Genomic DNA, 26,956 nt, shown 5'->3' with positions numbered 1-26,956 from the left:
AGAGGTCACAGGAGATAGGGGATTTCTTAGCAAGCTCATAAGAACGGGGTGATCTGAGAGGAGGAAGAAGGGGATTGCTCAAGGGGGAGGGTTAATGGTATTGGATCAGGGTTCAGAGAGCTTATTGTTAACAAAGAGATCTCTTGCTCAAGTTGGTTTGATTAAGTAAGCTTTATTGTAATAATAATATTCAGCAATGCACACACTGGCACTTGCCTAATAAATGGGGGGTGGGGGGTAGGATGAGGAGGAAAGGGATACAAAATTGTTAAATAGCATTATTGACATGTACTAATTCAGTTTTCATTAGAAAGTGATGTTAGCTATTTTGGCAGTTTATTGTACGTTAATGCTGTTGAATTACCAATAATAATTGTTGAAACATAAAAACAAAACCCCCAAAAAACTCATTTACTCAATTCAAAATTATCATTCACATTTTATTTATGAAAAACTTCTCACCAATTTTTTCACCAAGCCTATCATGCGGATGGACTCCTCTACTGTCATCAAGATGGTGGCAGCGTGTTTCTAAAGCCTATTTATAAAAACAGCTGATTAGTAGTCCACCAATCAGGATCATGGAATCAAATTTGTGTGAACCATTCAAGTTCTGCATTCAGTCCCTTCTGAAGTACTGTTTGGAGGGTATAAATCCAAAACTGTTTTTTTGATAATTTAACATTTGTTCTAAATATGTACTGCTTAGCATTCAGATTAAAGAAAAAAAAAAAACCAACTTAGTACTTGGATTCATCAAACCAAATAACCTAGAAATATGCAGTGCCCCTTAAATGTTCATTTACAAATGCCTATCATGTGGCTTTTATTCAGCAGTGATTTCCTTCTTGCCACCTTCCTATACAGACCATGTTTTTTTCTGAGTAATCTTGAAATTGTTAGAGAGTCGGTGTCAGCATTTTCCACAGTCTAAAAGAGCTACAAAAGTATCTGGCTGTTTTAGGCCTTACAGATTCCTTAATCCATGGCTGTGGACTTTGGAGGGAAGGCTTGATTTGAAGAAGAGTCTTGGTACCAAACTGTTTTTACTTGTGAAGCTGACACTGCTCCCAAGGATTATTCAAATATATTGAAATGTTCTTATAATATTCCCACAAACTGGATGTTTGAATACCTAACTTTATCCTGGAGTTATTTCGACTGCTGTGTTTTTTGGCACGTTTAGACCTTTGCTTCAGACTTGCCTCCACTGAAAAACAATTTGATCATTCAGCTCAGCTCTGTTAGTGTGATTGGACTTTTTATGGGCCTTTAAGGAAAATTTGGATGCAGAATGAATTTAGGTTTGCTATAAGAAAGGGTGTGAAGACTTAAGCTATCAAGACTTTGGTTTATTACTAATTAGTTTTTGAATATCCTAAAATTGTTCTTTCATGTTGAACTTGAGTATATGATGTAGATATGTGGAACAAATTGCTACTTTGGTGTATTTTGAATTGTGTATTTTAAACATGTGAAAAATGGGCAAGGTTGTAGACCCTTTTTAAACAAGATGCTGTACTTTCATTTTGAAAATTGATGATAAAATTATTAGGTAAAAATATTAAAATTGCCCTCTAAATTTTAGCTAAATATTTTCTGCTTTCTTTCCCTGATGTCCTTTCAGCCTATTAGAATGTCAGCACTTGTTCCTTGTCCTGTTTTCTCATTTCTGCAATGGTTTATTTTTCATCTAAAAAAGCAAAACATGTGGCGTTGATTCTTTGTTAGTGACACAAAAGAAGAGTGGAAGTTTGGTGATGGTGGATTCATGCCATTTGGCTATGTGGGAGTACTATCGGGTGCAGCCACATGCTTTTATGCTTTTGTAGGATTTGACTGCATTGCTACAACAGGTAAGTGCTTCTTATGGAGCGTTCATGTACTGTATGCTTTCCTGGTGTTTTCAGTTTGAATTATTGTAGTTTGTAATTTTATTAGATGCATGTTCTTCTTAAAATTCTAATACCAGGAACTGAGCAGCCTCTTGAATGACACATGGAGCTAGAAGTGTAATCTAGTGGGGTTTTGTTTTGTGCTCTTTTTTTTTTTTTAATGCATGCACCTATGTTAAAATAGTAGAATCTTAGTACATCCATATATTGACTCACAGCAAAATAAAAACATAGAAGCATCAAAACGTAGTAGGTAAAGACCATATGGACTATCCAGTTGCCCATCTACTAAACTGTAGAATCCCTTTCTCCAAGATTTTTCTGTGCTTGTCCCATGCTTTCTTGAATTCAGATACTATCCTTTAATCTGCACCAACTCTACTGGAGGCTGTTCATGTCTCCACTATCCTTTTTATAAAGAAATATTTTCTTAGGCGAGGCTACCCCCTTTCAACCTTATTCTGTGACACTCCTCCCCCCACCCTTATTCCAGAGCACCCTTTCAATTGAAAGAGGCCTTCTTCCTGTGCATTTATATCATGGAGCTATTTAAATGCCTCTATCTTTTGTCTCCTTATGCTTTAACAAAGACTACAGACCATTTTAGTCATTGCCCTTTGAACCAGCCCCCATCCTGTTTATATCTTTTTGAAGGGACGCTCTTCAGAATTGCACACAATAGTCCAAATGAGATCCTGTTGGCCATTTGTCTTGGTATGCATCCAAGCATTCTTTTGGCTTTTGCCATTGCTTTTTTTTTTTTTTTTTTGGTCACATCTCTTTACCTTAATATCATGTGATAGTCACTCCTAGATCCCACCTTTCTTTTGTTCACAGAAGTAATTCATCCCTTATACTGTACTTTCTTTCTTGGGTTTTTGCAGCCCAAAACTGTGTAAGCTTGCACATAAGAGGAGCTAGTCACAACTTCTGCAATGCCATAGAAAAGGTAATGGTGAAGAGAGGAATATTGACCCTGTCCACTTGGGCAAGTTATCAGTTTTGCGTTTTTATCCTTTTGAGGTTTTTTTTTTTTTTTTTAATGTAATTTTTTTTTGTATCCTTGCTTGAGGTGCTTCTTCTCCTAGTCTAGTAACCAAAATCTACTGCGCAGTTTGATTTAAAATCATGGTTGATGCTTTGTGATTACATGGGAACACAGAACATGATGGAAGATTGTACAGTCTAGATAAGCTTTACAGTCCTAATTTGCTTCCTTTTGTAGTAGTACAGGTCACACTTGATCTCAGGTTTTCTTTATTTGCAGGTGGGTTTTCTGAACATAAATGTAAGATTATAAAACATAATTGGAGATTGTATTTGGGAAATATTTGCTAGATTGAAATACATCTGAATATTGTTGACCTTGGAATTTTGGCAAATGTTCTGTTGAATGCTGACAAACCTGTATAGACCATTTAGTTACATTTTCTTATGTGATTTATTGTTTTTAATGGAACCTGTTACTCCTGCCTGGGAAATGCAGAATATAAAATGGAATAAAGTTTGCCGACAGTTGTACCTGCTAGTATTTTCTGTATTAGAACACTGGTACAGCCTATTTAGGTTGTGTATTAGTGCCTGACACTTGCATATTTATTATGGCCTCCAGCTACATTGCTTGCTTATTTTTTGTTTGTAGGTGAAGAAGTAAAAAATCCTCAAAAAGCCATTCCAATTGGCATTGTGGCATCGCTATTGATCTGTTTCTTTGCTTATTTTGGTGTGTCTGCTGCCCTAACCCTTATGATGCCCTACTACAAGCTGGACCAGAATAGCCCTTTACCTGTTGCATTTACATATGTGGGATGGGACGGTGCAAAATATGCAGTGGCTATTGGTTCACTCTGTGCGCTCTCTACCAGGTGAGGTCCACAGCTCATCTTTCTTTACATAATTAGCAAGTTTGCTTTAATTACCAACCAGCAAAAGATTCCAACTTCAGTTATGTGTACTCAATACCTAGCACTGATGGTCTTTGCAGATGATTTTTTTTGTTGTTGTTTTTTAAATTACAATTTTCTCAGTGACAATAGAGGGATGTTTTCCTTGGTACAGCTGGTGCAAATGTTTACATTGGAACAAAACTTTGGCATGTTGGCCCATCTGAGATAGGGGGGTGTGTGTTTTGTTTTTAAGCATATCTATTGAGAGAAAATTTACAAACAGTATTTTTGTAATAAATATTTCTTCGTATGCATGTTTGCCTTGTAACTTTCATTTCTTCTGTATAGTTTCTAATGATAAAAGTGCAGTGTAGTTTCTTTAAAATAAAGTAAATGTCTATTTCAAGCAATCAAACCCATCCGCTGTTTTTGAAGGATGTGTTGAAAGTTGGGACTTTTGACTGGTATTCTGCAGGGTACAAGAGAAGATGCCTGAGGATTGTGGCATAGAAATCTTGGACCTTTTTTTTATTTTAAATTACTTCATTGTATTTATACATTACATAAAGGTCAGATGTGCTAGAGGGGTTTTTCTCATGTTGTCTTTATGAGGAAAATTACTTAGTACATCTAGTCCTTAGTTTGACAGTACTCCAGATTGTAGGGTTATAAGGGGGCGGTACCAACACGATTTTGTTTTGGGAAAGCTGTAGAAGAAATGTAATGAGCAAACAGGGTTCTGATATGTGTGTTTAACATTTGCTTTATAGCTTTCATGAATATTAATCTATATAGTGCATGTTCTTTTCTTGAAGTCTCCTTGGTGCCATGTTTCCAATGCCTCGAGTAATTTATGCTATGGCAGAAGATGGACTACTTTTTAAATTTCTCAGCAAAGTCAATGAAAAGAAAAAAACTCCAGTAATAGCTACATTATCATCAGGGATTATTGCAGGTGAGTCATTAGTCCTCTAGAACCAGCATTAAAGGTATGTTACTAAACTTTTAACATTTGTTAGTGAATAGGTACCATGGAATATTTTTGGTATTGTGGATCATTCATGTTAAGACTCATACATATTAATAGATATGACCCTTGTTCTAGAGAATAATCATTGAAATGCAAACATTGCTGTGGTTCTCAGTTTATTTACTCATGGTTTCTTTAGAAACCTAAACTTGTACCTCTTTCTAAAGAGATTATCTTTATATTACAAGAAAGAGGTGTTGAACTACCAGTAATTCCTTAATAATATTTTGGAATTAGAGCTGGCCTAGTGCAAATAGCATCCCAGGTGAAAACTGTAATAGTTCCCCCTCCCCCCCCCCCCACCCACACACTGATCAACATGTTTGACTATGCCTTACTGCTCATAAATGCATTACAATATATCAAAATTATAGATATCTTTTATAATCTAGCATATCCAAAGAGTCAAAATACAGTAAAATCATACAAATGCCAGTTAAACTGACAAGACAGATCAAAAGAACACCAACACTATGACGACACCCAAATGATGACAAATATTAAAAACATAGAGACCTGTTTCCTAAAGTGCGCTAGCATTTTTAGCGTGCTAAATGCTAGAGATACCCATATAGTTCCATGGGTGTCTTTCTAGCATTAGTGTGCACTAAAACACTAGCATGCCTATGTTGCAGCTTAGTAAACGGGGCCTAAAATGACTTAAAACATTTTTAAAGAGAAGTCCAGATTATCATTAAGAGGCAAGCATTGGCATTCAAAAGAAAATTATTCAGGCATATGGCAAAAAATAGCCAATGTTACGCTGATTTTTTAAAAGGGTTCCAGAGGCGATCCGGGAAATTATAGACTGGTGAGTCTGACGTCGGTACTGGGCAAAATGGTAGAGGCTATTATCAAGAATAAAATTACAGAGCACGTACAAAAACATGGGCTGATGAGACAGCACGGATTTAGTGAAGGGAAGTCTTGCCTCACCAATCTACTGCATTTTTTTGAGGGGGTGAACAAACATGTGGACAATGGGGAGCCGGTGGATATTGTGTATCTGGATTTTCAAAAGGCGTTTGACAAAGTGCCTCATGAAAGACTCCTGAGGAAACTGGAGAGTCATGGGATCGGAGGTAGGGTATTACTATGGATTAAGAGCTGGTTGAAAGATAGGAAGCAAAGAGTAGGGTTGAATGGTCAATATTCTCAGTGGAGAACGGTAGTTAGTGGGGTCCCGCAGGGGTCTGTGTTGGGACCGCTGCTTTTTAACATATTTATAAATGACCTAGAGATAGGAGTAACTAGTGAGGTAATTAAATTTGCAGATGACACAAAATTATTCAGGGTTGTCAAGTCGCAGGAGGAGTGTGAAAGATTACAGGAGGACCTTGCGAGACTGGGGGATTGGGCGTCCAAGTGGCAGATGAAGTTCAGTGTTGACAAGTGCAAAGTGATGCATGTGGGTAAGAGGAACCCGAATTACAGCTATGTCATGCAAGGTTCCGGGTTAGGAGTTACGGACCTAGAAAGGGCTCTGGGAGACATCGTTGATAAGACGTTACAAACGTCTGCCCAGTGTGCTGCCGCGGCTAAGAAAACACACAGAATGTTGAGTATTATTAGGAAAGGGATGGAAAACAAACACGAGGATGTTATAATGCCATTGTATCGCTCCAAGGTGTGACCGCACCTCAAGTATTGTGTCCAATTCTGGTCGCCGTATCTCAAAAAAGATATAAAGGAATTAGAAAAGGTGCAGAGAAGGGTGATGAAAATGATAAAGGGAATGGAACGACTTCCCTATGAGGAAAGGCTGAGAAGGTTAGGGCTCTTCAGCTTGGAGAAAAGGCGGCTGAGGGGTGATATGATAGAAGTCTACAAGATAATGAGTGGAGTAGAGGGGACAGATGCAAAACATTTGTTTACACTTTCAAACAACAACAAAACCAGGGGACACAAGATGAAACTAGAATATGGCAGGTTTAAAACAAATAGGAGAAAGTTTTTCTTTACTCAGCTTGTAGTTAGACTCTGGAACTCGTTGCCGGAGAATGTAGTGATAGCAGCTGGCCTTACGGAATTTAAAGGGGGTTTGGACAGATTCCTGAGGGAAAAGTCCATTGAACATTATTAATTTTTTTTTTTTTTTTTTTTTGTGGGGGGGGGGGGGGGGGGGGGGGTTGCCGGGTTCTTGAAGCCTGGATTGGCCACTGTCGGAGACAGGATGCTGGGCTTGATGGACCCTTGGTCTTTTCCCAGTATGGTGGTGCTTATGTACTTATGTATGAAAGCAGTAAAAACTTGGCTTTACCAGCTGATTTTTAACTGACTTGGGTGGAGCACTTTTCTCTTGCCTCTGTATCCCCTCTTTCCTACCAAACTGCCTTGATCCACCACATGGATGCCATACCCTCTCCTATTTACTGTCCCGCCCCCCTATTGCATGTATCCAACTGGCATTTTAATGGCAGTGGCGTAGCAAGGGCGGGGCGGTGGGGGCGATCCGCCCCGGGTGTCAGCGGGTGGGGGGGGGGGGGGTGCGCTCTGCTCCCACCCTGTCCTGCCTTAAAAAAACTTTTTCCGAAGTGCTGGAGTGGCAGGCAGCGCCTCGCGTCTGCCCTGCTAGTAAAAATCTCCTGGACATTGTCGTCTGGTCTTCCCACATTGAGTCCCGCCCTCTTCTGAGGTAATTTCCTATTACCGCGAGGGCGGGCGGGACTCAATGTGGGAAGGCCCGAAGATGACATCCAGGAGATTTTTACTAGCAGGGCAGACGCTGCCTGCCACTCCGGCGCTTCAAAAAAAAATTTTAAAGGCAGGACAGGGTGGGAGCAGGAGAACGGAGCTGGTCGGGTGGGAGGGGTGGGGGAGCTCAGAGGGGTGCTCAAAAGGGATTGGGGAGGGTGGGGGAGGGAGCCCAGATGGGTGCCCAGAGGGGAGAAGGGGATTGGGGAGGGTGGGGGTGCCCAGAGGGGAGAAGGGGATTGGGGAGGATGTGGGTGCCCAGATGGGTGTGGGTGCCCAGAGGGGATTGGGGAGGGTGGGGGAGCCCAGAGGGGTGCCCAGAGGGGAGAAGGGGATTGGGGAGGGTGGGGGAGCCCAGAGGGGAGAAGGGGATTGGGTTAGGGTGGGGACAGACCCTGGATGGAAGGGAGGAGCGTGAGGGAGGGCAGACCCTAGATGGATGGGAGAGGGAGGGCAGATGGTGGGTGGAAGAGGGAGAGAGAAAGAGGGCAGACTGGGACAAATGATGGATGGAAGGGGCAGAGATAGAGGGCGGATATGGATGGAAGGGAGAGAGAGAGGGCGGATATGGATGGAAGGGAGGGAGAGAGAGAGAGGGCAGATGTGAATGGAAGGGGCAGAGAGAGAGGGCAGACGGTGGGTGGAAGGGACATTAGAGAGGGCAGACACTGGATGGCAGAGAGCGAAGACAGATGCTGGGTGGAAGGAAGACAGTGAAAAGAAGATGAGGAAAGCAGAAACCAGAGACAAACTGTAAATATATATTTTTATTATTTTGCTTTAGGATATAGTATTGTAGCTGTGTTAATAAATGTTTATAAATAGAACATGTAAATAAGGTAATCTTTTTATTGGACTAACTTTAATACATTTTGACTTAACTTTCAGAGAACAAAACCCCTTTCCTCAGGTCAGGATAGGATACTGTAACAGCACTATACTGTATTGACCTGAGGAAGGAGATTTTGGCCTCTGGAAGCTAAATGTATTAGTCCAATAAAATGGTGGTATTTTATTTTCTGTATTTGTTTTATTTCTATTTGTTAATTTGTAAAGTGGTGACTGGTATTTGTTAGTTTTTTTCAAATTTACATCTGCTGTCTTTATATTTTGCACAGTACTAGGGGACATTTTCTGTTTCTGTGGTGTTGCATTGCATGCAGAGTCTGGCATCGGGGGTTCAGTTTAATTTTAGTCTAAATAGAAAGTTTATGATTACTTATTCTATAGTGGATTAGGGTGTATCTGTGTTTGTGAAAAAGACATGGCTTTCTATTGGCATTGACTGTGCAGGATCGACGATCTGTACTATTCTGTCTGGTTTCGTTTTACAATAGGTGAATTGATGTTCTAGTGCTCACTGTAGTGTTTAAGATGCTTTCCTTTTCCTTGTGTGACTCATAGAAATGACTGCTTATGGTATGGTAGAATTGCTCTATAGGTCCTGAGTGTTTTGTATTCTCGGTATGCCTAGTACTGGATTTGGGGGGGGGGGGGGGGGTTAAAAAATGACCGGCCCCGGGTGTCAACTACCCTAGCTACGCCACTGTTGAATGGAGCTCCAAATGTTTAGAAAAGGTTTTGTAACCCTGTCCAGATAGCACAGCATCACCTAATGTTTCTTATAGATCCTCTGAAATTCCTATTGATTGTGGTAAGATGAGTTCCCACTAACTTTATGGTGAAGACTAAACTTGGAACCTTTTGGGGCTTTTATATAGGACAGCATGTGTACACTCAGTTCTACACATCTACTTTGTTAGGTGGTTTACTGGTAACCCAAATACTTGAGCACCTATCTCAGTTAGCCAGTTAATTGTGCTAAGCAAACTAGGACTTCACTTACTATTTCATATACTTCTTTCTGAAAAGAACTCTGAATGGTTTGTTTACAACAGTCTGTTCATGTTTTTTTCTGTCTTTCCAGCAATTATGGCATTCCTCTTTGATCTGAAAGACTTGGTAGATCTGATGTCCATTGGCACTCTGCTGGCCTATTCATTGGTTGCAGCCTGCGTCTTAATTCTAAGGTATAAAATGTGAGCTGTCTGTATGGGAAGGAATACTTTCAGGAATGGGCAAATGAGATTTGTAGACTTTTTTTTTGCAGCAAATTGATTTTCCATGATCCAGTAGAATTGTATTTATATTTCCCGATTCTCAATGCATTGCACTTATGAAAATGCATCGGTTCTGTGCTGAAAATTACTGCACTAGAATTACTGTGATACAGCATCTAACGTTTTCTAAAAGATGATTACCTCCCCTGGATATGTAGTTTAATTCCCCACTTTAAAAAAATGTCCAGGACAGCTAATGAATTAAGAAATTGTTCAGTTTACATTTATACCTGTTCAGGATTTTTTTTTTGCCCTGGTCCCTTTCTTTAATACTCTGTCCCTTGCTGTCTCTGACATAAAGAAAGCTGGATTAGTGCTGGTGGAACCCCTGCCAGCCGTGAATTTTGAAGGAACTGCAGGGAGTTTCAAAATTGCTTTCTTTTTGACCCATCTGTGTTAAAATATACACTATTTAGCAGATTGTGTGGGAAAGAAAAAAAAAACTTGAAAGTTTGTTTATTTCAAGATGTTTCACTGATGAAAAGTAAGGGAACTTGGCAACTTTTTAGTTTGTGTTGGAAGCCTGAGGATGAACTCCTTTGGCAGAGGAATAAACCTGCATTCAGAGCAAACCTAAAAGGAAAAGAATATTCAAACCAAAACATAGAGCACTTATTAACCTTTTCACCTTGGAATCTTGTCTTCAGAATGTGTGAAGTCAGCAGTTTTTGTACTTTGGAACATATTATTTTAAATAACTTGATCCTGATTGCAAAGGAAACCTCTACACAACAGTTGGGTGCAAAAAAAAACAAACCCCTTTTCTTTTTCTGTTGAAGGTTGACATGGAAGTATGTTATGTCTGTCTTATTACTGTATATAAGGAAACATCCAGAGGACAATTCTGTAAGTGGGCACCTCATTCTCATGCCCTGATACTGTGCAGTGAGAGCCTATTCTGTATGGCATCTGGGCGCCCAGGTTCCATATTAGAATATTATCTTAACCTGACATTGGTGCTTCAACAAGTACTCTACTGCAGTTACACCAGCCATAGACCTGATGTAACTGAGGTCATGTAAATGTGACAGGGGTGCCTATATCTTGTATTTATGAGCTATGCCATTTAATGCATGCCCTTACAGAACAGGGCTTATTTACTTTGCTGCCACTTAGGAGGGGAGTTATTGAGGTGCGGTAAAATATCACCTTTCACCATCTGATTCAGCAATCTGTGTTCTCCGAGGACAAGCAGGCTGCTTGTTCTCACGACTGGCTGCTTGTTCTCACGACTGGGTGACGTCCGCGGCAGCCCCCACCAACCGGAAATAAGCTTCGCGGGACGGTCAGCACGCAGGGCACGCCCACCGCGCATGCGCGGCCGTCTTCCCGCCCGTGCGCGACCGCTCCCGCCAGTTACTTTTTTTCCGCGACTGAGAGAGTTGTGTTTTCCCCTCTCTCTCGTTTCAGCCGCCGGATTTTTTCGACCGCGTTTACGCGGATCGTCGCTTTTGGCCTGTTCGGCCTCTTCTTTTTCTTCTTCTCTTTTATTAAAAAAAAAAAAAAAAAAAGAAGAATTTTGCGCGTGTGGAGCACGCGCTCCTTCTTTTCCCTCGCTTTCTAGCGGGGACGCCTCGTTGCGGCCTAGTGGCCGCTCGGTCGGTTACAATTTTCGTGGTGTGATTTTAGCCACCATTGCCGACTTTGACTTCGCCGACGCGATTTTTCCGTCGATGTCCTCGAAGGTCCCGAGTGGATTTAAAAAGTGTGGTCGCTGCGGCCGGCCGATCTCGCAGACCGACACCCACGCTTGGTGCCTCCAGTGCCTCGGGCCGGAGCACAATCTCAAGTCGTGCGTTTTGTGTCTCGGTCTCCGGAAACGGACTCAGGTTGCGAGGCAAGTTCTGCGGGACCGTCTTTTTGGAACTTGCGCCGGCCCCTCGACGTCGACCTCGACGGCATCGGTATCGAAGACCGGTTCTTCGGTACCGGTATCGATGCCCGAGACATCGGCACCGATGGCAGCGACCCCAGGAGAACAGGTCCCGTCGGCCCGCCGGTCCGCCGGCGAGAGTGGGGTAGAGAGACCGCGTGGGCAGTCGGCCCCGGTCACTCCCTCAACTCGTGAGCCACGGGACCGAACCCTGTCGGACCCGGTACCCCCGAGACCGAGGGGGATCGACCTCCTCCTCCTCCATGCCCTCCGGCACCGGTGACGTGCACCGGAAAAAAGACAAGAAGCGCCGTCACCGGGAGCCCTCGGTGCACCCTGCAGAGGAGTCGACGCCGAAGCGTCATCGCAGAGAGGAGAGATCTCCGTCGGTGGTTGAGGTACCGACGCGTCGGGGTTCCGGCACCTCGGTGCCATCTCCTGGCCCCCAGCAGCTTCCGGCACCGACACCCTTACCGGCCCCACCGCCTTTCCCGGCAGCGGGCCTGGACGAGTGCCTCAGAGCCATCCTTCCGGGGATCCTGGAAGGGCTGATGCGCCAGGCTGTGCCGGCGCCGGGGGTGCTTGCGCCCTCGGCGCCGATGACTGTGGCGCCGGCGAGCTCTAGCCCGGCGCCGGGGCAGTCGACACCGCCGCCGCTTGCGGTGCCGGTCTCGACAGCCACGCAGGTGGAGTCCCCGTCGACGTCGATGGAGGGAGCTCCGTCCCCGCCGGCGCGGGAGTCCACCGCTCGACGACACCGAGACCTTGGTGCCTCGACGTCGAGCCGGGCCCGGTACCGGACTCAGCTACATGAGCTAATGTCCGATACCGAGGACGAGGACTCGTGGGGGGAAGAGGAGGACCCGAGATATTTCTCCTCCGAGGAGTCTACAGGCCTTCCCTCGGACCCCACGCCGTCACCGGAGAGGAAGCTCTCACCTCCTGAGAGTCTCTCCTTTGCCTCCTTTGTGCGGGATATGTCTATAAGCATTCCCTTTCCCGTGGTCTCTGTGGAAGAGCCGAGGGCCGAGATGCTCGAGGTCCTCGACTATCCATCACCACCTAGAGAGTCCTCCACGGTACCGCTGCACAATGTCCTGAAGGAGACGCTGCTCCGGAACTGGGTGCGACCACTAACTAATCCCACCATTCCCAAGAAAGCAGAGTCCCAGTACAGGATCCACTCTGACCCAGAGCTCATGCGGCCCCAGTTGCCCCATGACTCAGCGGTCGTGGATTCTGCTCTCAAGAGGGCACGGAGTTCGAGGGATACCGCCTCGGCGCCCCCGGGGCGGGAGTCTCGCACTCTGGACTCATTTGGGAGGAAGGCCTACCAATCCTCCATGCTCGTGACCCGCATCCAATCTTACCTGCTCTATATGAGCATCCACATGCGGACCAATGTGCAACAGCTGGCGGACCTGGTCGATAAGCTCCCGCCGGAGCAGTCCAGGCCTTATCAGGAGGTGGTCAGGCAGCTGAAGGCGTGCAGAAAGTTCCTGTCCAGGGGGATTTTTGACACCTGTGACGTGGCATCTCGTGCTGCGGCCCAAGGTATAGTGATGCGCAGGCTCTCATGGCTGCGTGCCTCTGACCTGGACAACCGCACCCAGCAGAGACTGGCTGACGTCCCTTGCCGGGGGGATAACATTTTCGGTGAGAAGGTCGAGCAGATGGTGGACCAACTGCATCAGCGGGAAACCGCTCTCGACAAGCTCTCCCACCGGGCGCCTTCAGCACCCGCCCCCACGGGTGGGCGTTTTTTCCCGGGCACGGCAGGCTGCACCCTATTCTTTTGCAAAGCGTAGGTACAACCAGCCGGCCCGAAGGCCTCGCCAGGCACAGGGACAGCCCCAGCGCGCTCGTTCTCGTCAACAGCGTGCGCCTAAGCAGCCCCCTGCGCCTCCACAGCAAAAGCCGGGGACGGGCTTTTGACTGGATCCACGGGAACATAGCCGCCCTACAAGTGTCCGTACCGGACGATCTGCCGGTCGGAGGGAGGTTAAAATTTTTTCACCAAAGGTGGCCTCTCATAACCTCCGACCAGTGGGTTCTCCAAATAGTGCGGTGCGGATACGCCCTGAATTTGGCATCCCTGCCTCCAAATTGTCCTCCGGGAGCTCAGTCTTTCAGCTCCCATCACAAGCAGGTACTTGCAGAGGAACTCTCCGCCCTTCTCAGCGCCAATGCGGTCGAGCCCGTACCACCCGGGCAGGAAGGGCAGGGATTCTATTCCAGGTACTTCCTTGTGGAAAAGAAAACAGGGGGGATGCGTCCCATCCTAGACCTGAGAGGCCTGAACAAATTCATGGTCAAAGAAAAGTTCAGGATGCTTTCCTTGGGCACCCTTCTGCCAATGATTCAGAAAAACGATTGGCTATGTTCCCTGGATTTAAAGGACGCATACACTCACATCCCGATACTGCCAGCTCACAGGCAGTATCTCAGATTCCGACTGGGCGCACGGCACTTTCAGTATTGTGTGCTGCCCTTTGGGCTCGCCTCTGCCCCACGAGTGTTTACCAAGTGCCTCGTGGTGGTAGCGGCCTATCTACGCAAGCTGGGAGTGCACGTGTTCCCATATCTCGACGATTGGCTGGTCAAGAACACCTCGGAGGCAGGAGCCCTCCGGTCCATGCAGTGCACTATCCAACTTCTGGAGCTGCTGGGGTTTGTGATAAATTACCCAAAGTCCCATCTCCAGCCAACTCAGTCTCTGGAATTCATAGGAGCGCTGCTGAATTCCCAGACAGCTCAGGCCTACCTTCCCGAAGCGAGGGCCACCAATCTCTTGACCCTGGCTTCGCAGACCAGAGCGTCTCAGCAGATCACAGCTCGGCAGATGTTGAGACTTCTGGGTCATATGGCCTCCACAGTTCATGTGACTCCCATGGCTCGTCTTCACATGAGATCTGCTCAATGGACCCTAGCTTCCCAGTGGTTCCAGGCCACCGGGAATCTAGAAGATGTCATCCGCCTCTCCACCAGTTGCCGCACTTCACTGCTCTGGTGGACCATCCGGACCAATTTGATCCTGGGACGCCCATTCCAAATTCCGCAGCCCACGAAAGTGCTGACGACGGATGCATCTCGCCTGGGGTGGGGAGCCCATGTCGATGGGCTCCACACTCAGGGTCTGTGGTCCCTCCAGGAAAAGGATCTGCAGATCAACCTCCTGGAGCTCCGGGCGATCTGGAACGCACTGAAGGCTTTCAGAGATCGGCTGTCCTGTCAAATTATCCAAATTCGGACAGACAATCAGGTTGCAATGTATTACGTCAACAAGCAGGGGGGCACCGGATCTCGCCCCCTGTGCCAGGAGGCCGTCGGGATGTGGCGTTGGGCGTGTCGGTTCGGCATGCTCCTCCAAGCCACGTACCTGGCAGGCGTAAACAACAGTCTGGCCGACAGACTGAGCAGAGTCATGCAACCGCACGAGTGGTCGCTCCATGCCAGAGTGGTACGCAAGATCTTCCGAGCGTGGGGCACCCCCTCGGTGGACCTTTTCGCCTCTCAGACCAACCACAAGCTGCCTCTGTTCTGTTCCAGACTTCAGGCACACGGCAGGCTAGCGTCGGATGCCTTTCTCCTCCATTGGGGGACCGGCCTCCTGTATGCTTATCCTCCCATACCTTTGGTGGGGAAGACCTTACTGAAGCTCAGGCAAGACCGCGGCACCATGATTCTGATCGCGCCCTTTTGGCCCCGTCAGATCTGGTTCCCTCTTCTTCTGGAGTTGTCCTCCGAAGAACCGTGGAGATTGGAGTGTTTTCCGACTCTCATTTCGCAGAACGACGGAGCGTTGCTGCACCCCAACCTTCAATCCCTGGCTCTCACGGCCTGGATGTTGAGGGCGTAGACTTCGCTGCGTTGGGTCTGTCTGAGGGTGTCTCCCGGGTCTTGCTTGCCTCTAGGAAGGATTCCACTAAAAAGAGTTACTTTTTCAAGTGGAGGAGGTTTGTCGTGTGGTGTGAGAGCATGGCCCTAGAACCTCGTTCTTGCCCTGCACAGAACCTGCTTGAATACCTTCTGCACTTATCAGAGTCTGGCCTCAAGACCAACTCAGTAAGGAATCACCTTAGTGCGATTAGTGCTTACCATTATCGTGTGGAAGGAAAAGCCATCTCTGGAGAGCCTTTAGTCGTTCGATTCATGAGAGGCTTGCTTTTGTCAAAGCCCCCTATCAAGCCTCCTGTTGTGTCATGGGATCTCAACGTCGTCCTCACCCAGCTGATGAAACCTCCTTTTGAGCCACTGAATACCTGCCATCTGAAGTACTTGACCTGGAAGGTCATTTTCTTGGTGGCAGTTACTTCAGCTCGTAGGGTCAGTGAGCTTCAAGCCCTAGTAGCTCATGCTCCATATACCAAATTTCATCACAACAGAGTAGTGCTCCGCACCCACCCAAAGTTCCTGCCGAAGGTGGTGTCGGAGTTCCATCTTAACCAGTCAATTGTCTTGCCAACATTCTTCCCCAGGCCGCATACCCGCCCTGCTGAACGTCAGTTGCACACATTGGACTGCAAGAGAGCATTGGCCTTCTACTTGGAGCGGACACAGCCCAACAGACAGTCCGCCCAATTGTTTGTTTCTTTCGACCCTAACAGGCTAGGGGTCGCTGTCGGGAAACGCACCATCTCTAATTGGCTAGCAGATTGCATTTCCTTCACTTACGCCCAGGCTGGGCTGACTCTTGAGGGTCATGTCACGGCTCATAGTGTCAGAGCCATGGCAGCGTCGGTGGCCCACTTGAAGTCAGCCACTATTGAAGAGATCTGCAAGGCTGCGACGTGGTCATCTGTCCACACATTCACATCTCATTACTGCCTCCAGCAGGATACCCGACGCGACAGTCGGTTCGGGCAGTCGGTGCTGCAGAATCTGTTTGGGGTGTAAATCCAACTCCACCCTCCAGGACCCGAATTTATTCTGGTCAGGCTGCACTCTCAGTTAGTTGTTCTTCGTAGGTCAATTTCTGTTATACCCTCGCCGTTGCGAGGTTCAATTGACCTGGGTTCTTGTTTTGAGTGAGCCTGAGAGCTAGGGATACCCCAGTCGTGAGAACAAGCAGCCTGCTTGTCCTCGGAGAAAGGGTATGATACATACCTGTAGCAGTTGTTCTCCGAGGACAGCAGGCTGATTGTTCTCACCTTCCCTCCCTCCTCCCCTTTGGAGTTGTGTGTTTCATATTTTTTTTGCTAGTCATTCAACTGGCGGGAGCGGTCGCGCACGGGCGGGAAGACGGCCGCGCATGCGCGGTGGGCGTGCCCTGCGTGCTGACCGTCCCGCGAAGCTTATTTCCGGTTGGTGGGGGCTGCCGCGGACGTCACCCAGTCGTGAGAACAAGCAGCCAGTCGTGAGAACAATCAGCCTGCTGTCCTCGGAGAACAACTGCTACAGGTATGTATCATACCCTGTATCTCAATCCCTCAGGTTGCTGAATCCCATTTTAAAAGAATGACACTGCTTATGAGCCACCTTGTAAGCAGCATTATTCCAGCAGCCTGAGAGCACTGGACTAGAGCAGCCCCCCCCCCCCCCAAATGGCTACCTGTTGAAGCATTGGTAGTTCAGGGGGTTTTCAGGCAGGAGCAGTGCCCAATCACTTCTACCAAGTCCAGTGCCTTTCACAAAATGATGCTCCTAGTGGTAGTCTCGTGCATTTACTGTTTGTGTGTGTGTGCATGTGTGTGTGTGCTGGTGGTGGGGGTCATCTTTCTGTATAAGAAAACACTACCCCTAGCTGTAGTTGAAAGTTACCGACCAGTATCCAACATCCCATTTCTAGGGAATCTTACAAACAGTCTGTGTTCAACTCAGTGATGGACTAGAAGAGAGAAACTGGCCAGATCCATGTCAATTTGGATTCAGACCCAGTAATGGAACAGAAACGGTCCTCGTATCCCTACTAGATCTTCACAGAAATAGAGACAGGGGATTTGCCTCTGTGTTAGTATTGCTAAACTTCTCAGCAGCATTTGACACGCTGGATCATAATATGCTAGCATGACTGGCAGAAATAGGTATCAGTGGAACAGTACTTGCTTGGTTCAGATCCTATCTATCAGACAAGCAACAATCCATAATGTTTGGCAGCACCTCATCGCTACCGTGTGCACTGACATACGGGGTACCACAAGGATCAATACTGTTACCTAAGCCACTAGCCAAGCTGATTTGGTCAATGAACACTTAGTTCTATATCTACGCGGATGATGTGCAGCTACTTATACCAGTTGAACCTGACTTACCTACAGCCCTGAATAAACTGATTACCTGTCTAACATCAATTCAAGAATGGGCTAAACACAACAAACTTTGCCTGAACCCAAGTAAAACCGAGCTTCTTTGGGTCCCAAACACAAGTGGGTACATACCTGACATCAAAATCTCTTTTGGGAAGTACAAACTCTTTCCAGAAATACTAGGACTAGGGGACATGCAATGAAGCTACAGAGTAGTAAATTTAAAATGAATCGGAGAAAATATTTCTTCACTCAACATGTAATTAAACTCTGGAATTCATTGCCAGAGAATGTAGTAAAAGCAGGTAGCTTTGTGGGGTTTAAAAAAGGTTTAGATGGAAGAACCTTAGAACCTTAGAATACAGTTAGATTCAACACTTGATTCCCCAAATCCAAGCAACCTTGAAGAGCTGCTTCTACTATTTGCGATAACTACGCTGCCTGCCTGTCTCCATACATTGGGAAGACAATGCATGCTGTGATAACATCAACTGGGTTACTGTAATACACTCTACAACAGTCTGACTGCAAAGGGTTTTCACCAACTCCAGTTGATTTCGAATGCTGCAGCAAGAGGGGTTGGGAGGAGAAAGAGAGGAAATGCTGGATGGGTAGGAGGTGCTGACTAGTAGGCCAGAAACCCTAGCACTATATTTCCATAATGAGATGCAAAACCTGCATGTAATACGTATCCAGCAGCAACTTAAATATTACCACAGTAAATTGTCAAGCTACATTACGGCCCTTTAAATTGCGTTAAGGGACTCAATCTTTCATTGTCCACTGCAACTATTCCTGATGCCTTCAAACATGCCGTAGTCACAGCACTCCTTAAAAAACCTTCATTGGACCCTACCTGTCCTTCCAACAATCGCCCCATCTTCCTCCTCCCTTTCCTATCCAAGATACTTGAACGAGCTGTTCACCGCCGTTGCCTTGACTTCCTTTCACCTCAAGCTATTCTTGATCCACTTCACTCTGGCTTTCACCCCCTTCATTTCAACTGAAACAGCGCTTGCTAAAGTCTCCAATGATCTGTTTCTGGCCAGATCCAAAGGTCTCTATTCTATACTCATCCTTCTCAATCTATCTGCTGTTTTTGACACTGTTGATCACAGCCTACTCCTTGATACGCTGTCCTCACTTGGATTTCAGGGCTCTGGCTTTCTTCTTATCTCTCCCAGTGTACCTTTAGTGTATACTCTAGTGGATCCTCCTCTACTTCTATCCCACTGTCAGTTGGTGTACCTCAGTGCTCTGTCCTGGGACCTCTTCTCTTCTCCATCTATACTTCTTCCCTTGGTACTCTGATCTCATCCCATGGTTTTCAGTATCATCTTTACGCTGATAACTCCCAGATCTACCTCTCCACACCAGAAATCTCAGCAGGAATCCAGGCCAAAGTATCAGCCTGCCTGTCTGACATTGCTGCCTGGATGTTTCAGCGTCATCTGAAACTAAACATGAAGAGCTTCTCATCTTTCCCCCTAAACCAACCTCTCCTCCTCCCCCATTCTCTATTTCTGTGGATAACACTCTCATCCTTCCTGTCTCATCAGCTCGTAACCTTGGGGTCATCTTCGACTCCTCCCTCTCCTTCTCTGCACATATTCAGCAGACACATATTCAGCAGACTGCTAAAACCTATCGTTTCTTTCTCTATAATATCAGCAAAATTCGCCCTTTCATTTCTGAGCACACTACCAGAACCCTCATCCACACTCTTATCACCTCTCGCTTAGACTATTGCAACTTGCTTCTTACAGGTCTCCCACTTAGCCATTTCTCTCCTCTTCAATCTGTTCAAAATTCTGCTGCACAAACTAATATTCCGCCAGTGTCGTTATGCTCATATTAGCCGTCTCCGCAAGTCACTTCACTGGCTTCCTATCCGTTTCCGCATACAGTTCAAACTCCTCTTATTGACCTATAAGTGCATTAACTCTGCAGCTCCTCAGTACCTTTCCGCTCTCATCTCTCACTACATTCCTCCCCGGGAACTCTGTTCACAAGGAGGCATATTTTCAAAACACTTAGCCTTCCAAAGTTCCATAGAAACCTATGGAACTTTGGAAGGCAGTGCTTTGAAAATATGCCTCAAGGTAAATCTCTCTTATCTGCACCCTTCTCCTCCAATGCTAACTCCAGACTCCGTTCCTTTTATCTTGCTGCACCTTATGCCTGGAATAGATTTCCTGAGCCGGTACGTCAAGCTCCATCTCTGGCCGTCTTCAAATCTAAGCTAAAAGCCCACCTTTTTGATGCTGCTTTTAACTCCTAACCCTTATTCACTTTGTTCAGAACCCTTATTTTATCATCCTCACTTTAATATTCCCTTATCTTTTGTTTGTTCTGTCTGTCTATCCTAATTAGATAGTAAGCTCTGTCGAGCAGGGACTGTCTCTTCATGTTCAAGTGTACAGCGCTGCATACGTCTAGTAGCGCTTTAGAAATAAGTAGTAGTACTAAATAACGTGACATAAAACCCTAACACAGCTTGATAACTACCCCAAGTTACTTAACCCATGGAAGTGAGGGGGATTCTGCATATTTAGGCACTCAAATGATGTGTAAATGTAGGCATTCTGTTACAGAATTACTGCCCTTCATGTTTGTTATTGGAAAGGACATGGTGTACTGTTTTGCAGAGGTTTTTGATTTTTTTTTTTTTTTGGTTCTTGTTTAGATATCAACCTGAGCAGCCTAATATGGCATACCAGATGGCTAGTACAATAGATGAATCAGATAACAATGAATCGGTGAGCAACAGTGAATCCCGGGCTGGAATCTTAGCAGACGAGAGAGAACCATTCTTTCTAAAAGTGTTATTCTTTCCACAAAACTCTGAGCCTACCAAATTTTCTGGCTCTGTTGTTAATATTACTTCCTGTTTAATTGGTAAGTACTTGGTTGTACATCTCTGCTCTGATAAATTACAGTGATGTATTTGCTGTTTGGCTGTGCCTTCGTTAGTTATATATTTTTTCTCTATAAACAACCATGGAGTGTTTTCTTACAAAAAATGTTTGCGTGTGTGTAGTCAAAGCACTTTTTGCTCCCCTGACGAGCCTTGAGTGAAAGGGGTCCTGTTGGGATTGCATGGAAGACAGGTGCTGTATAAGAACAAGATACGTTTTGTTTTTACCTTGCTAATGTATAAATGATAAATATTAAGCCTGTCGTGTTTGTTGCACTTGCATTTTTTTTTTTTTTTTTAAGTGGAAGATTTTAGTCGTTACTGGCAACTTATCAGTCCTTATAGTGACAATTCAGTTGGTTAGCTACAGACTGCTGAGGTTTTTTCTTCATCTACTATAATAAAACGCACCTCCAACGTTCTGAAGCTGACTCCGTGGCTTCAGTGAAGGGTTCATAACATCGTAACATTCGTAAGTCTGTCACATCTCTCTCTGCCCCGCCCTCGCGTCAAAATGTGAGGGCGGTGGACCTATCAGAGGGAGCCGCGTCAAAACGTCATGATGCGAGGGTGGGGCACAGACAGATTTGACAGACTTACGAATGATACGAACCCTTCAATGAAGCCATGGTGTCAGCTTCACAACGTTGCAGGTGTGTTTTATTACACCACATAGCTCATGAGTCACAATGTCTAAACAGCCTGGCTATGTTTCTCCCTAATTTTGCAGTTAAACATTGCAGGGTGGCTGCATGGGGGGGTGGGGGTAGGGGACAGAGGAGAATCGCTGGGTGGCTGAAGGGGGGGCAGGCTGGGTGGCTGGAGGGGGGGCAGGGGAGACATGAGAATCGCTGCATGGCTCAGGGGGGGGGGGGCAGGGGACAGAGGACAATCGCTGGGTGGCTGGAGGGGGGTAGAGGAGAGAGGAGAATCGCTGGGTGGCTGGAGGGGGGCAGGGGAGAGAGGACAATAACACACACAGACACACTTGCACCCAATCTCACGCTCTCTCTGTCACACACACACTCTCGCATGGTGCTGCGAACCACGCAGAGGGGGGAAGAGGCAGGGGGTCCTGACACCAAAGGGGAGGGGAGGGAAACGCAGAGGGGGGAAGGGGGTCCTGAGACCTGAGAAGGGGGGAGGGTCCCAAGACCTGGGAGAGGGAGAAGGGGGTCCTGAAACCACAGAGGGAGGGCGGGCGGGAGGTATCTCTGTCACACACACTCTCCCTCACACTCAGTGTCTTTCTCTCACTCTCACACAGTCTCTCACACTATGAGGCATATTTTCAAAGCACTTAGCCTTCCAAAGTTCCATAGGTTTCTATGGAACTTTGGAAGGCTAAGTGCTTTGAAAATATGCGTCTATGTCTCACACTCTATCACATTCACTCTCTGTGTCACACTCACTTGCACACACACTCGGTCTCATAACATAGTAACATAGTAGATGACGGCAGAAAAAGACCTGCATGGTCCATCCAGTCTGCCCAACAAGACAACATATGTGTAAACCTTACCTTGATTTGTACCTGCCTTATTCAGGGCACAGACCGTACAAGTCTGCGCAGCAGTACTTCCCGCCTCCCAACCACCAGTCCCACCTCCCATCACCGACTTTGGCACAGACCGTATAAGTCTGCTCTCCACTATCCTCGCCTCCCAACCACCAACCCCTCTTCCCCCCACCTGCTCCGCCACCCAATTTCGGCTAGGCTTCTGAGGATCCATTCCTTCTGCACAGGATTCCTTTATGCATATCCCACGCATGTTTGAATTCCATTACCGTTTTCATCTCCACCTCCCGCGGGAGGGCATTCCAAGCATCCACCACCCTCTCCGTGAAAAAATACTTCCTGACATCTTTCCTGAGGCTGCCCCCCTTCAACCTCATTTCATGTCCTCTCGTTCTACCGCCTTCCCATCTCCAGAAAAGATTTGTTTGCGGATTAATACCTTTCAAATATTTGAACGTATGTATCATATCACCCCTGTTCCTCCTTTCCTCCAGGGTATACATGTTCAGGTCAGCAAGTCTCTCCTCATACGTCTTGGAACGCAAATCCCGTACCATTCTCATAGCTTTTCTTTGCACCGCTTCCATTTTTTTTTTAACATCCTTTGCAAGGTATGGCCTCCAAAACTGAACACAATACTCCAGGTGGGGCCTGACCAACGACTTGTACAGGGGCATCAACACTTCCTTTCTTCTGCTGATCACACCTCTCTCTATACAGCCTAGCAACCTTCTCGCTACAGCCACCGCCTTGTCACACTGTTTCGTCACCTTCAGATCCTCGGATACTATCACCCCAAGATCCCTCTCCCCCTCAGTACCTATCGGACTCTCACCGTCTAACACATAAGTCTCTCTTGGGTTTCTACTCCCTAAGTGCATCACTTTGCATTTCTTCGCATTGAATTTTAATTGCCAAACCTTAGACCATTCTTCTAGCTTCCTCAGATCCTTTTTCATGCTTTCCACTCCCTCCCGGGTGTCCACTCTGTTACAAATCTTAGTATCATCCGGAAATAGGCAAACTTTACCTTCTAACCCTACGGCAATGTCACTCACAAATATATTGAACAGAATCGGCCCCAGCACCGATCCCTGAGGCACTCCACTACTCACCTTGCCCTCCTCCGAGCAAACTCCATTTACCACCACCCTCTGTCGTCTGTCCGTCAACCAGTTCCTAATCCAGTTCACCACTTCGGGACCTATCTTCAGCCCATCGAGTTTATTTAAGAGCCTCCTTTGAGGAACCGTGTCAAAAGCTTTGTTAAAATCTAAGTAGATTACGTCTATAGCACGTCGATGATTTAATTCTCCAGTTACCCAATCAAAGAATTCAATGAGATTCGTTTGGCACGATTTCCCTCTGGTAAAACCATGTTGTCTCGGATCTTGCAACTTATTGACTTCCAGGAAATTCACTATCCTTTCCTTCAGCATGGCTTCCATTACTTTTCCAATAACCGAAGTGAGGCTTACCGGCCTGTAGTTTCCAGCTTCTTCCCTATCACCACTTTTGTGAAGAGGGACCACATCCACCGTTCTCCAATCCCTCGGAACCTCTCCCGTCTCCAAGGATTTATTAAACAAATCTTTAAGAGGACCCGCCAGAACCTCTCTGAGCTCCCTCAATATTCTGGGGTGGATCCCGTCCGGTCCCATGGCTTTGTCTACCTTTAGCTTTCCAAGTTGTTGATACACACTCTCTTCCGTGAACGGTGCTCTATCCGCTCCATTCTCAGGTGTACTTTTGCCAGTCCCTCTCGATCCTTCTCCAGGATTTTCTTCAGTGACACTCTCGGTCTCACAGAGTCTGTGTATTGCACACATACTCTCTCACACTATCTCTGTCTCTCACACACTCTCTCACACACAGTGTATCTGTGTGAAACACACTCTCACTCACACTCGCTCTCTCACATACGCACTCGCACACATTCTCATTCTAACACACACACACTCTCTCTCTCTCAGACACACTCGCACCCAGTCTCACTCTGTCACACACTCGCACATTCACTCTCTCTCACACAGACTCTCTCAAGCATACTCCAAGGAAAACCTTGCTAGCGCTCGTTTCATTTGTGTCAGAAACTGGCCTTTTTTCCTAGTTTGTAATATTTTTGTATAATTCAAGTGAGTCATTTTGATCTACAGTTTGGAGTTTTGTATGTGTATATAGATATTTTGTTTTATGGTTATTTGCCTCAGTGAAAGGGTTTTTTGAAAATTATCAACCTTACACTTTTAGCTGAATTTTTGGCAGAAGCATTCCAGGAGTTTGGTCAGGCTGGGGGAGAGTAACCAATCTTTCAATGGTAGCATCCTCAGCCTTCTACTCGGAATCAGATCCCAGCCTAACCACAACAAGAAGACAGGTATCTAACCACTCCACATCTATACACATATATCCCGCCACAGACCAACAACTGCAGCATTCTGATCGTCTATAAATTACATCACCATAAGAATCCAGGTTCACGTTGCTATAATGAGGTGGCTCCTACTGATATGCCTGACCATGCTGGGTATTGTATGTTGGAGCACCAACACATCCCTATGATTCACAACTCCTTCAGAAAGCCCAAGCCCAAAAAAACACACACCTCATGGGCTAATCAACTGATGCTGCAGTCGGGTACTCACTCGGTCTGCACCAAGGTTACCACTAGCCCGGAATGTCCCCACACCACTCACTCTAACCAGGCCATGTCCAGTCGATCTGTTCTATCCAGGACCTGCTTCCTATCATTTGTGCCCAGACACGTCCCAGCATACAGTGTAAACCCCATCTAACTTCATCTAACTATTCTGCTGCATATGTTAGTACCAGATCGGTACGAAATAAGTCTCTCATAATCAAAGATCTCCTTGAATCTAGCGACCTCTGCCACCTATTCATGTCAGAAACCTGGCTTAAGGAAGTAGCCCAAACCTACCTCATCTTCTAGCCATTGGCTACAATATTTTACACTACCCAGGAAGGGGTAAAAGAGGGTGTGGTCTTGCACTCGTCTATTAAGGCTTCTTTCAGGTTGCCCTAGTCACATTCAGTCTCTCTCCAGAACTAGAATACATTTTACTCACTTTAGCAGATGACTCTGCTGAATTATGCCAGATTGGCCGCCTTCTTGCTTACTGTCCGACCTGGCCCAAGTCTGAGCAAATGTTAGCTGAGGTCATTCCAGCTACTCTTTCACATTTCTCCAGGCTGGTTATACTAGGGGAGTTAAATTTACACTTAGAGAATGTCTACAGTAATGTCAGGAACTTCAAAACATTCTTAAAAAGAAGTGGATTTACTCTACCTACCATGGGCCCCACCCATGAGCACAGTCATACCTTTGACTTCATTACCTAACAACTTAGTGAGATCTTTCAAGTGGGACCCCATCCCATGGTCGGTCACTTCAAACTCGATTTCACCATAGATATGTTTCTCATGCCCATCCAAGCACAAACACCATAAACTGATATCCACCAGAGGAAAAAATAGATGACACCACCTTCTGGTTCAATCTAAAAGACTATCACCTCATGCACTTCGAACAATGAATCACTCAAATCACTCTGGGACACTAACGTGAATCTGGTACTGGACAAAATCGTGCCTAACAGGATCAAAACTGTTAAGACAACCAAAACATTCCCATGGTAAACTAAAAAGGGAGTTCCGACGACTTGAAAAGCACTGAAATGCTCGAGATCCCACTGTGTCCTAGACTACTGTCCCATCACCCTACTGCTCCATGCTGTTTTGTCAGAGGTGATTCTGTGGTTAACAGCAGAACTTAACAGTCTCTTGGAGACAGATTCGCGTCCTCACTCCTATACTGAAAAGTCCTTATCTTGATATGTCATTACCAGCAAACTGCCACCCTGTAGCCAGCATTCTAAAAGATGCTAGAAACTTACGTTGGCAGGAATTTTACCTTGCGTTTTTCCATCCTCCACCATTCTCAATTTGGGTTCAGAGCAGTTCACAGTACAGAATCCTTACTACTCACCCTAACCACTTTTGTTAAATGATACCTATACAAGGGAAATCAGATGCTACTGCTCCTGTTTGACATCTCAGCAGCCTTTGATGTGGTCGATCATGCCCTGATACTCGAGCGACTGGATCAAATTGGCATCTCTGGCTTGGTCCTCAAATGGTTCAGGGAATTTTTATCCAATAGATGTTACTTAGTTAAACACAATTACCATCTCTTCCACTACTGGTTCCCTACTCTACGTAAGTATTGCCATCAAGCCCATCATCCTCTTTGCAACAGTAGCCAATCCAGATTACAAGTATCTGGCAAGATCCCAAAACTGTTTATGCTGCTTATCCTAGAAATACTTGCAAATTCTAAGGAAGTAGAGCACTTACTTGGAGTAATAATAAGCCACCTCTATGGTGATTTTTCTTCTATTTTCTTTTATTGTTCTTAATAATCGAGGAGGAGTCTCATATATCCAACACGGCTGATTTCACTTCATCCGTAAGGTGAACCTTTGCTTGTGTGTGTGTTTTTAATCATAGACTCACCCCCCCTCCTCTCTATGAACTTAATTTACTTTAGTTTTAACTTCACCGTAAGGGTGAAGTGAAATCGGCCGTGTTGGATGTATGAGACTCCTCGATCATTAAAAACAGTAGAAGAAAAATCACCTTAGAGGTGGCTTATTATTACTGTGCTCTACTTTCTTAGAATTTGCAAGTATAGACAATAATAGAAGAGGAGTGCCATATCCTAGAAATAAGCAGTGGATTTTCCTCAAGTCCATTTTAA

At 45.9% G+C, this 26,956-nt stretch overlaps 1 protein-coding gene across 1 annotated transcript in view; it reads left to right on the top strand.

Annotated features, from left to right (window-relative positions):
* Positions 1 to 26,956, top strand: part of SLC7A1 (solute carrier family 7 member 1) — a 126,624-nt gene that overhangs the window by 82,224 nt on the left and 17,444 nt on the right. Inside the window, exons 5-9 of the mRNA XM_030200354.1 lie at positions 1,732 to 1,856; positions 3,538 to 3,760; positions 4,597 to 4,736; positions 9,433 to 9,535; positions 20,430 to 20,641. Coding sequence (XP_030056214.1) covers positions 1,732 to 1,856; positions 3,538 to 3,760; positions 4,597 to 4,736; positions 9,433 to 9,535; positions 20,430 to 20,641 — 803 coding nt within the window. The remainder of the gene's footprint in view (positions 1 to 1,731; positions 1,857 to 3,537; positions 3,761 to 4,596; positions 4,737 to 9,432; positions 9,536 to 20,429; positions 20,642 to 26,956) is intronic.

Source organism: Microcaecilia unicolor, chromosome 4 (genome assembly GCF_901765095.1).
Source record: "Microcaecilia unicolor chromosome 4, aMicUni1.1, whole genome shotgun sequence".
NCBI lineage: Eukaryota > Metazoa > Chordata > Amphibia > Gymnophiona > Siphonopidae > Microcaecilia > Microcaecilia unicolor.
The sequence above is the reverse complement of the archived record's forward strand: the minus strand, read 5'-3'. Positions and strand labels throughout refer to the sequence as shown.